We start from the raw sequence: 12313 nt of genomic DNA on the forward strand, positions 1-12313 counted from the left end.
GTAAGGCAAAGAAAATTGGTTAAAGAGAATAGTAATAAAAAAAAATCTCAGGAGTTTAGTGAGCAGAGGATCTGTACCTATTCACCAACACTATTATCTAATTATATTGGATAAAAGGTAGAAATCATCCAGATTTTATGTAAGACAGCACTTACAGAAATACTGCCATGGTTCACTTACTAGCTTTTTCCTCTGTTCCCTTTAGCTATAAATTTTGCTATTTTAGGGTGGCTGAAGGAGTTCTGGGAAATTTTGAGAAGCACAGTGACGAGCTGGTAGAGAACGGAGGGGACGAGAGACTCCCAAATGGCATTTTGAGCAGATCCAACTAAGCTCTGTGGAGCAGGCTGATTCAAACCAGAGCATGAAACATGGAAATACCATTTTATTCTGCTTTTATGAGGACTGAGTGGAGTTTCATTTCAGTGAGTCACAAATTATTTAACATGCTGAAATGAAACTTAACAGCAGTCATAAAAGTGGCAGTGAGTTGGGGAAAGAAACACAAACATTGTCTATTTTTCAGCAAGTCTGTATAAATCAGGAGTTGCATCATTTGCAATTCCTACTGTCGACCTGCGGAGGCAAAGCAATCAAGCTAATGCGTTTCTAATGTACAACTTACCTCAGAGTTACTGACCTTCAGTGGATGAGTCAAAGTGAAGGGCAGATCTGAAGATAATGTGAGACCAGGTGCACTTGGCTCTTCTTTAAGGCCTCACCAGCTCGGCTACACTAATAGGCATCCAGTTAGGGTCCCACTTCCTTGAGATCCTAACTTGTATGCATATCCTGGGCTTGATAAACACTTTCAGGTCCCATAAGCTTCCTTGGTGGAGGGACTGTGTCCAATTATGTGTGTTTCCCCAGCCACTGGCTTGGAGGAGAACCTTTGATTCCATACTGAAAAGAGAAAAGCAATGAGTGGATACAGGGGTGGATGGCTCACCTGCTCTTAGGACTTCAGTGATTCTGGAATCTGGAGCCCATTGCAATTGACCGTTTTCACTGTCCAGGGTTTATTGGCCTTCCATTTTGTGTACAGTGGTCTATTAGGCAAATAGACTTACTGGTGGAATTGAGGAGAATTCTAAGACTCTGGCCTCAGAGTCCCCCTGTGCAAAGAAGGAGGTAAAGCATGTAGGAGAATGTAACAGGTCTTTGTGCTTGGGCCTGTATTTCAACAACTCCTTCCTGGTTGCTGCTTCTCCTCACGTCATGACCCTGCAGCTGACATCTCTCAAGTGTGTGACTTTTGATGCCTAACCTTTACTGACAGCAGTGCCTAAAAGTCAGGAGTCATCCCCTGAAGCCCCTTTGTCTGATTAACATCCCATCACAACTCCCAGATTAAGCTGGCAGATGGATCCTCACCTGGGACTCTGCTAAACCGATGGTAAAAGCAGGATAGCACCAACCATGATGGTGAAGAGAAGCAGAGGCCCTTTGACAAAAGAAAGACACCACCCCTTTCTGGAGGCTGGAAATGGAAGGAAGTTTCATTGAAGGAACAAAGCAGCAGAGGCCAGAAATGAAACAAGAGAGTCGAAATGGAAAAGAAAGCAGAATGCTCAGGGGAGTCTGGGACTTGGGGACAGAGGGTGGGAGTGAGGCATGGGCTGAAAATTGAAAGAAGGCAAAGGGCCATACCACATGGCTGACCACGACTGGCCCTTGCACTTGGAGCTTAATGGGCCGTTAGGTAATGAGCTTAATGCAGAGTATCAGGACACTCTTTTCCAAAGTTGTGTGAGAAACTGTTCAAGGACAACTGGAGCAGATGTGTGACCTTGGCACTTGAGCACAGCATTCACCCTCCTGAGTTTAGGGGTGAACCCCAGCTTTCCTCCCACCAGTCCCAAATAGAAGCCTGCCACACAACACCTCCCACCCCCAAATAGGGAGCCCCTTCAGTCTCTGTAGGGGACGTATTTCTGTACCTCATCCTCAAATACGAGTGGTCAACCGGAAATCATCAGCTATTTGAAGAAAACCAGCAGCAAGAACAAGAAAGACCAAGAAAAACAAACAGAGAAACTGACCCTGGCAGAAAATTGGGGTAAACATAGAATTCTCCACAACCAAATTATCAATCAAGCATGTGGACAAAATAAAGTAATTTTGAGACACAGAAGAACTCAGAAATTTTATTTTCCATGCATCTATTCTGAAGAAATTATGAGTAGTTTAATAAAACAAAGGTAAAATTTAAAAAAAAAATTTTTTTTTAAGACAAGCACAGTAACAGTTGGTCCGGCTAACACAGAAGCCCAGGAAATGCTAGGCTTGGGGCTGTGATGCTGGCCTAAAAGCATTCAGTTAAAATTAAAACAAGAAGTCAGTGGCATCCGTCCAACAGAAGAGACAGAATGAAGCATAGTTCGAAGATAGCTATGAAGTTAGAGAGAGCAAGTGTTTCTACTCCTGACCAAAAGAAAAACAAAACAAAAAAACAAAGACCATTCAAGCCTATATGAGAAAGTCCCAGTTCAAATAGGAGACAGTAAACTTCACCGTTGGGGAAGGGTTGCTGGCAGGTTCTTGGTACAGAAGAGAGAGAGGTCCCATTCTGAAAATCAAAGTCTCCTGCTCCCACTTTGCCCAGGGTCCAGCTTGGTAAGAGGCCATTATTCTTGTGAATTTATTGAACACATGTGATGTGCTTAACACCATGCTGGCCACTGTGATGTTGCATGGGGGACAAGAATACAAAGAATTGTTAAGACCACACTCCGTGTGCTTACAGTCCGTCCTGAAGATGAGACTTACTCATGCAAACCCCTAACAACCAAAGGTGAAGTCATGATTGAGAGCCAAAGAGATTTGGTTTAGACATGGCAGAGACTACATAGAGTGGAACTTGATTCATTCATTCATCAAATATTTATTGAGCACATTTCATGTGCTAAGCACTAATGTGTGCTAGACGTTCAGTGGTAAGCAGGACTGAGAGGGTCCCTGTCCCCATGCAATATGCAGTTGAGAAACACACAGGAAGATTCTAGAGTTCATTGTTCGGAGTTTGCTTTGGTTTGGTTCTCTTGACCTCTTAGAACACCAGACCTCAGAAATATAATTGTTAAAACACTCAGAATTAATTAATTGTGTGCATTGGTAGCTTCCATTTTGAAAAAAAAATCCCAGCTCCTTGCAAAAATATTCTATGTTGCTTGCACTAACTGTGGGGCAAAGGGAGATAATGCCATTGATGGCAGGTTAGTTTGACCTCTCTCCTCTGCTTCTCTGATTTGCTCTTCAGACACTGACATCCCTTGTGTGTCCTGCCTTCAGACACACTAGGTGCCTAAAATAATACCAGATAGAGTGGGCAGAGTGCACAAACCTGTCTCAGCCCTTGTGTGTCTTAAAGAATTAAAGGGTGACTCTGCATGTATCCATGTTTGCACATGATCTGAGAAACCCACTGGGGTAGACAGTGACCCACTGCATGGGGGCACTGCTTGATATTATGGGAGAGCCCACCTGTGGATGAGTCTCTGGACACTGGCTCTGGGCATCTTTTACTAAGAGGGACCAGAGGAAGGATGTGGTCCTGCCTACTTTCTCCTTCCCTCTCTCCCTTTCTTGGAAAGAGCGGGGGTTCTGTGGAAGAAAAAGGGATAGAGGACAATTACCTGTTGAGCCCTGCTCTTCTCAGACAAGGTGGTAGCTGTCCCCCAACCCCTTAGAGGGAAGATGGCCTGTGTGCTGTCTTCATCTGTCCTGACAGCACCCACCTGTCACCAGGGTCCTGAGAAGTGAGCCAGAAGAGAGGTCATTTTTTACCTTTGAGGTTGAGGTTAGTATTCCAGTTTATAGAATGGGGAAACTGAGGCTCCTATCCAAATCTGTAATTATCCTCAGGATATGCATAGTGACCACAGCCTTGAGCATAGCATTTATGGAAGAGAAGCTGATGGCCTGCCTGCCTGGGTGATTTAGCCTTAATCCACAAGGCTGCTAGCCTACAATTTGAAGTCATGTCCAAGGATATGTTTGCTCTTAGAGGTGAAATTTTAGCAAAAGAAGCTGGCTTTTAAAATTAAAATAAGATGCTGGGTGGGGAAGGAGGAGAAGACAGCAGAGCAGTTTCCCCATGTATGCAGCCGTTGACAATTGTACACATAAGATAATGTGAATCCTATAAGCAAGGCTATCAAAGACTCCAGATCTGAGTTTCTGTTTCTCTGGTGGAGAGGTGTAAAAGTATAACTGCCCTGTGAGTGGAAGGACTGAACAGCATTCAGGTGATCTGTGAGGCCCTCGGTTGAGGGCATTTGGGGTTTTTTAACTAGATAGTGTCATGATGGAGCCTCCCATGGACTGTTTACTTGCCCTGGACACCATTGTAAGGGGGACTCTGCTTCCTGAGAGTATAGGCGGACCAGCCTCTGTTGTCCTTGCAGCTCTGCTGGCCTCCCCCACATGCCTTCAGGATACTGCGGCCCACAACTGCTTCAGCTCAGGGGTGACAGAGGATGGGGGCAACAGTAGTTACTTTCCCAGTGAGAATTCATGCCTGGGGTCTTTCAGTGGCAGGGGGCCATCAGTTAAGCAAGCACTGCCTCCTTAGGACACGGAAGGCTCAGCATCTGGTGGCAGTGGCTATCTTCATGAGGGCCTCTATCTCTGAGCTCCAAACCTAGCCCAGTGGTCTCCCAGTATGACCTGGGTCTACAACATCACCTGAGAACTCACTGGGGATGGCAGATCCTTGGGCCCCACCCCAACAATAAATGACTGCCCAACCCTTCAGGTCATTTTGGCATCCTGGAGTTGGAGAACAGCTACCCTACGTGATCTTGTGGCCTTGGGCCTGGGAGATCTTCAGTCCACCCTAGAAATTGACCACTGCTGGTCAGACTGGGGGGAGTTGTTCCCTTTCGGCTATCCAGAGCATGCAGAGCAAGACTTTGTCTGAAAGGGCATACCATCTTCATAGACTAATTTTAGCTCTCAAGAACAATCGTCCCAACCAAAAAAAATAAGCAGGTGGTCATGTTTCAGAAATGATCCACCATTGTCTCAGATCCAGATCTAAGCCCATGCTCTTTAGATGCTTTTTTGGCCCCTTGAGAGGAACAGATGCTGATGGGGATGAGCCTCACCGGGCTTGCCTGGAAACATCTTGGGCTCTCAGAAAAGAGGCAAGCACTAGTTCCATGCAGGCCAAGTGTGCCCCAGCAGACCCACAGACATCAGGCCTTGCTGGGCTTCCAACTGACTTGGACTTCATCCCTGAAAAACACGAAATCAACTCCAAGCATTGCATCTACTTAAACTTTGGATCCCATGAGATCTAAATCAGTACTGGGCACAGCTTTGCTGTTGCATTAAGTGTGCTCGTGTTCTTTATGCTGTGCTCTAGGAGCCATGGCAAGAATCTCAGGAGGGATAGAAAATTGCTCCCTGATTTGCCTCTGCTTGTTTGGGGCCAACAGCATCTCCTGCCAGGATTGGCCACGAGGGCACTTAGGGCTGGTCTGGCTGTGCAGGCGCTTTGCAAGTGCTCACTTAAGCCACAACCTTTTCTCCTCATTTGTCTCTTTCCCACCAGGGTCCTTCTTTCAGGGGGCTCTGGGAGAAGTGGTTTGCTCATCTAGGAAGGCGTGTGCTCTCCTAAGGACCCTTCTTCCCAGTGGGGTCCCTGTCCTGTTCCTCCCTGAAGCACCTCCCACGCCTCTCCTTCTTGCTTCCCAGTGAACTCCTATACTGGAAGATTGCAGACTGCACACTTTGCCTCTTTGTCTTGATTTCCTAGCCAGACAGCAGGTGACCTTTTGAAATTCTGGCACAGATGCTCTCCTCACATTTCGTTTTTCTCGTGTTCTTTTAGCTTCTTTATTCTACATTCTTGTAAACCCAGCAGGCTTTGGGAAGGGACCCTACCCTCTCCAGAACGCCTCCCAGTGACCGTGGCCCTTGACTGAAGACAGTCAGCAGGGCCTGGGAGGCAAGAGGTGAGGTACTGCTCCTGGCCCTGCCAGACAGCTTGCTGCGTGGCCTCCGATTTGTGAGGTGCCATCATTGTGGCTGGGGGAGAGGTGTCTGCACAAAGTGGGATGTTAATTTAAAACATCTAGAAATGATTGAATCAGGAAACCCTAATGGAGGTACCAGATAGGAAGTAGGTGGCCAAGCCAGCAGGAGTGTGGTTAAAAGATAACAGGAAGCCCATGTAGTTAGAGTCTAGAGCTCAGAGCACCTGAGAGATAGGGAAGCCACGCGTGGCAACAGGTCAGGGTGACATGAGAGAAGCCAGAGTTTGGGGGCCAGAATCAAGCAGGAACTTTAGAACACGAAAGAGCAACACAGATTGGCAGCACACATCTGCAGCCATGGTCTTTGCTGACCATGCTGTGAGCAAAATTTTGGATCTTGGCTGTCTTGAATTTTTAGCCCATATGATTTTATATCGAGCAACTTTACAACAGTCAGCCGGCAGTCCAGATCCTGAATCTAGGCAGCTCCTGCGATGTTCTCCGGGTCCCCTGCAGCAGCCCATCTTCCTCCAGGCTCTTCCTGGGTGTTGTGCCCCAGCAAGGCATTGCAGATGGTGCCAGTTACCATCCAGGTCTCCGTGATCCTCAGGCCCACCCAGACCTGCTGGGCATGGGATCCCTCAGTCTGCGTTTTGATAGCCCTCCTGGAGAGGCGGATGCACATTCTGTTGAAGAACTGCTCCCATCATGAAGCAGGGGGTCTTGATGACGTTGGGGAGCCTGGAGGTTAAGAGGACGTTGCGAGCTCCACTCCACGCCGTGCTGGAGTGAGGCGCAAGGAGAGAAAGCCTGGCCAGCACCCATGCAAGCATCATGGAAGGAGCAAAATCGCCTCAGCCTGACTTACCTGGCTGTTGACTTGTTTACAGCCTGAACCACCAGTCCCTAATGCAGGGCACAGGGCAGGAGGGGAACTTCGTTCTTGTTCTGGAAGTACTTGCTTCAGGGGAAAAAGCAGGCTTTCAGCAGTTTAGCTAACACACACTCCATGTTCACCAGAATATAAAGTTAGATGTGTTGTTTTGCAGAATATAAAATTCTCATGAATTTTTTTTTTTTTAAGGAAAAACAAAAGTTTACACCTTTTCCCACTTTTCACGGACTGACTTGGGCTGTGCCGCCCAGAACCACTCTGGGTTGGGTAACTCTTCTCTGCCCTTGCACATGCCTTTTTGAAAGTTTTGGGAGACAGGGGTCTTCTTGGGCTCAGTCTCCACAGGGAAGTGGTGGGGGCGGGGGTGGGCTCATGTCTTCAGCTATGTCTGAAGGAGCTCTGGGCTTCCTGGCCTCAACAAAAAAGTGCGGTTTGTGCACACTGTTCTGTTGGCTGTTGGAACCGAGGTGCCTCACACAGCCCCAGGGGAAACACGAATTCTGTGAGACAGACACAGAGCACAAGCTGGGGAGGGGCAGAGAGAGAATGAGACACAGAATCTGAAGCAGGCTCCGGGCTCTGAGCTGTCAGCACAGAGCCTGACACAGGGCTCGAACTCACAAACCACAACATCTTTACCTGAGCAGAAGTCGGACATTTAACTGACTGAGCCATCTAGGCGCCCCTTCCCTTCTGATTTTGAAAGAAAATATTTTCTTGGGCTCTGAGGGTGTGGCGGGGCCTGTTGGAGAAGTCAGCCTTGTAGAGATTCCCCTGGAAAACCCCTGAGTCATAGACACAGAATAACCCAGCCCTTTGGTTGTTTAGAAAATCGGCTGCGACGGCATCATCGGGTCCGCGGCCAAGGAAGACCGGTGCGGGGTCTGCAGCGGCGACGGCAAGACCTGCCGCGTGGTGAAGGGTGACTTCAGCCACACTCGGGGCACAGGTGAGTGTGATACCCAAGGGAAAGGGGACCCTGGCCATGCCTGGGGTGGGGGGGAAGAGGGAGCCCCGAAGGGTTACTGCTGCTGCAGTATAGCCTGCAGGTATTTACAGATTTTATTTACGTTGCCAAAAGCCAACGATCACACACCTTCTAGATGATAATAGATAGGCGACCTGGCCCTTCAGTTTTGTGGTTTCTGAAGGGCAAAGAGAAAACATTTTAGCCAAAACATCTGTAGGTTCCTAGAAATGAATGGTGGGGTTCAGTGGTGCCGCCCTCCCCAACCGGCTCCTCTGTACTTCGCATCGGCCCATCTTCCCATGTGATACGTGGCTGTGTCCTTTTTACCTGTAAATGGAAGATTCTCTGTCAGCTAATGTAGGGCCGCATATACACACATCCCTAAAACACGCATGAAGCCGATGTTCCAGGAAGTCTGAGCTGCCTCTCTGCCAACTGTGAATATAGAGGGGAGTCTCCTGTTTCCCGGATGTAGACCTCTCGCAACGCTGTGCTTACAGAGGTCCATCCATGTCCATCCATCCAAGTTCAGCTGATGGGTCTTCGGAGTCTTTCTGCTAGGACTGTTCACAGAGGTGGATTGCTTTGCCCAGAGGTGGGAGGTAGTTTCTGATCACCTGTCCTAGAGGACACTAGCTTATGATGTCCAGGGATGTGTCTGGTTGAAGCATGCAAGTCCTCTGGGGAGAGAGCTCTTCTCAAAGCCTTAGTATCCAAGTGCAAGATCACCAAAGCAGCTTGGTGGGCAGAGCTGAGCTGAAAAGTCTCTACTTGAATTTGAATTATTATTTTCCATAGAAGCTTTTCAGTTCAAATTTACCCCAGAAGGGTACAGAATCACAGGGAACAAAACCTCTGTCCCGCAGAACAGGCCTCTGGGAATGAGGCAGAGAGGAGAAGTCTGTACATGCTCCCTTCTTCTCTCTCTGTATAGAAGACCTGGTCTAGCGGAAACATTGCTTCTTGATGCCTTGCAGAAAGGGCAACCTATTGCACAAGGATTTTGCAGGATCTCGTGAAAGCAAAACCAGAGGCAAATGTAAGCACAGAATTTAATTTTAAATTGATGCTTAGAAAGTACATTTCAGGCCAGGTTTCTGGATTTTAAAGACAGGTGCCCAGTCTACAAAATAGGACACTGTGTGAGAATTGTTGCCTGCTGCATGGATCCTGAGGTAAACTGAGGAAGGTAATGCTAGAGCAAGTCATATTGGGGGGAAAGTGCCCTCTGAAACTGAACCATCCAGAACAGCAGTCACAGGCCACTTTAGGCTATTCAGATTTCAGTTATAGGGACGCGTGGGTGGCTTAGCGTGTTAAGCATCCGACTCTGGATTTCAGGTCATGGTCTCACAGTTCGTAATTTCAAGCCCCACATGAGACTCTGCACTGACAGCGAGGAGCCTGCTTGGGGTTCGTTGTCTCCCTCTCTGTCCCTGCCCCACTCAAGTGCGCACACACATGCACACTCTTAAATTTAACATTAAAAAAATTATAATTAAAATTAAACAAACTTAACAGTTCAGCCCTTGGTCCCACTAGCTACATTTCAAGTGTTCCACTGGCACACATGGCTAGTGGCTCCTGTGCCAGACAGCACAGAGAAAGAACATTTCCATTGTTGCAAAAAGTTCTCAAACAACACTGCTCTGGAACGTTGGTGCTTCCTATCTGTTTTGATGTGTCTTATGGCACTTTCTCTGTTTGGATCCCCAGCTCCGGTCGGCCATGACACTTTGGCCTCCCCTACTAGGAGCAAAACCTCTGCAAGTTTTAGTACTGATTTTTAAAAAGTGGGGGAGAAATTTGAAACTTTTATTTAAATTGGGGCATCTGGGTGGCTCGGTTGAGCGTTCGACTTTGGCTCAGGTCATAATTTCATGGTTTGCGAGTTCGAGCCCCACGTCAGGTTCTGTGCTGACAGCTTAGAGCCTGGAGCCTGCTTCAGATTGTCTCCCTCTCTCTTTGCCCCTCCCCCACACCATAGGCTCTTGTTCGCTCACTCACTCTCTCTCTCTCAAAATTAAATAAACATTAAAAAGTAAACCAAAAAAGAACCTTTTATTTAAATCAAATGTGCCGACCTCCAAGAAACCGAACTAACTAACTCTCCTTCCTCTGTTATGTGGAAGGCAGGTTGAGCACAGGTTGAATTGCCCACTCCTGCCCCGGGGGAAATTCAGTAGAACACTAAGGATGGTTCTGTCACACATCTTTGAAAACCTCCACTGGAGGCAACATTGCAGCTCACTTCCAAGAGAACCCTGATGGGGACAAAAATGGTTCTTTTTTCCCAGAGTCTAATCTTCTTGTTGACCTTTGATCTCGGCATGAGTAGATCCATTCTTCCAATCACAATAACATGTTTTTTTCTTGTCTCCCCTTTCTCCATCCTACCTTGTGCCTGGGTTCCATCTGTTCACAGGAGGAATGTGGGCAGGAATGTGTAGCCTTCCTCCCAGGGAGTTCAGGGTTCTGAGGCTCTGGTAGCTGGTCCCCTTGAGGGATGGAGAATCATTAGAAGTCTTCTGGGGGTGTGGCTCAGTCGGCGTCTGACTTTGGCTCGGGTTACGATCTCACAGTTCGTGGGTTTGAGCCCTATGCCGGGCTCTGTGCTGACAGCCAGCTCAGAGCCTGGAGCCTGCTTCAGATTCTGTGTCTCCCTCTCTCTCTGACCCTCCCCTGCTCATGCTGTCTCTCTCTTGCTCTCAGAAAAAAAAAAAAGTCTCCTGGGGATACCTGCCCCCACCCAGGCCTGTGGTTAATGTGCTTCCTTATAGCTTCTGGCACATGAAAGCGCTAGCAAACCTTTGGAGAAAGATCAGCACCCAGAGCTTCACCCACCTGGAAAAATTCCGTCCTTCTGAGCAGTTGCCAAATATCACACCTTTGTTTTAAAGTCTGAAGCTGTTTTTCCCAAGTTTTCACCATCTGTGAGCAGAAGCTTATATCATTGTGGATTCTGCTTACTGAAGATGTGCATGAAATGCTCACTCACACATGAATTTATTGCTATCTAATATAGTTTCATCAAACACAACCCTGTGGTTGTGGTCTGACATTCTGGAATGCATATATACAGAGATACTGACGAAGGGCCACCCAGTAGTCCATTTGCCCAGCAAACATTTACTCAACACTACTACATTTTAATTTTTTTTAATGTTTAATTATTTTTGAGAGAGAGAGCGAGCATGAGAAGTGGAGGGGTAGAGAGAGGGGGAGACAACAGAATTTGAAGCAGGCTCCAGGCTCTGATCTGTCAGCACAGAGCCTGACACGGGGTATGAACCCACGAACTGTGAGATCATGACCTGAGCCAAAGTTGGATGCATAACCGACTGAGCCACCCAGGTGTCCCCGTGCTACTACATTTTAAGCATGAGTTGTACAGAAATAAAAGTTAACGGTTCCCCCAAGTGGGTCACAGCCAAGGGAGGGAACCCCCAGTCAAGCAGCTTGAGTCCACGTGTGAGGTTGGAAGCATCTCAGCGGGGGTTGCCATGAGGCCTCAGATTCTCAAGGGGCACTTGTCCCAGCCCTGCTGAAAGATGAGGGTGGTCCCCAAGCCCTAAGAAACCAGTAGAAATTAACTGGCAGTGGGGATGGAGGAAGGGCATTTCAGGCTGAAGGAAAAACCAAACTTAGAAATGGTGTAGAGTCCCCGGGTCACATAACATCTGGGTGACTCCAAGTGAGGCCGGGTGGATTCAGTAATCCTGTCAGTTTAGATAGGAAGGTAACTTTCATCTCTGCTCAGCTCCAAAGATTTGGAAAAAGAGGAATGTCTTATCACCCGTAAGGGTGAATATCAAAAAGGAATACCATCCCAGGAAGATAACAAGTAATCAAATGCAGGATTTTTGCCCAGTTATCTGAAGTCCTGACCCTTGCCTGAACCCTTCTGGATTTTTTCACCTAAGTGCTTGAGTGGAGAATCCAGAGCAGATCCACACAGGGACAGTGTCCACACCCCTCAGGGTGTCCCCCTCTTGGGTCCTTGAGAGGTCACAAACAGAAGGAATATGGCATTCTGAGTGTTGGTCGTTTATTACCCTCCTGGCCTATTGACTCCTGACTTTGAACAACCGAGGCTTTCAGCACCTCAGCTATAGGAGGGATCTATTCGAATTGGCTAGTGTATTACTTCCTGGATGGATGGACAGGCTTGCATATGCTCAAGCCTTCGGTTGAATTGAAACAGTGGAGTTTTTTAATTTAGAAATTTGGAAGTTCTTGGTGTGTTGCCTTCACCTCATTCACTAAATAGTCACTGTAACATTTGTATCTTTCTCCTGTGTTCCTCCTCAATGCTAAAAAGGTGACTAGTACCCACTGAAGTCCCCACCAGCAACCACCACTGGGGCTCCATGGGTTCTGAATCGCATTGCACTTGCTCTCAAAGAGAACCTTCTTGAACAGTGAATTTTTAAAAGGAAAGGTGATATGATCCATCCCTTTTGAGTA

The 12313-nt window shown here is 47.5% G+C and overlaps 1 protein-coding gene across 1 annotated transcript in view; it reads left to right on the top strand.

Moving 5' to 3' along the window:
* ADAMTS17 (ADAM metallopeptidase with thrombospondin type 1 motif 17) overlaps nucleotides 1–12313 on the top strand; it is a 335406-nt gene that overhangs the window by 220545 nt on the left and 102548 nt on the right. The window contains exon 15 of the mRNA XM_039235081.1: nucleotides 7705–7825. Within this exon, the coding sequence (XP_039091012.1) occupies nucleotides 7705–7825 (121 nt within the window). The remainder of the gene's footprint in view (nucleotides 1–7704; nucleotides 7826–12313) is intronic.

This window comes from Hyaena hyaena, unplaced genomic scaffold (assembly GCF_003009895.1).
Source record: "Hyaena hyaena isolate Hyena2069 unplaced genomic scaffold, ASM300989v1 scaffold_95, whole genome shotgun sequence".
Lineage (NCBI taxonomy): Eukaryota > Metazoa > Chordata > Mammalia > Carnivora > Hyaenidae > Hyaena > Hyaena hyaena.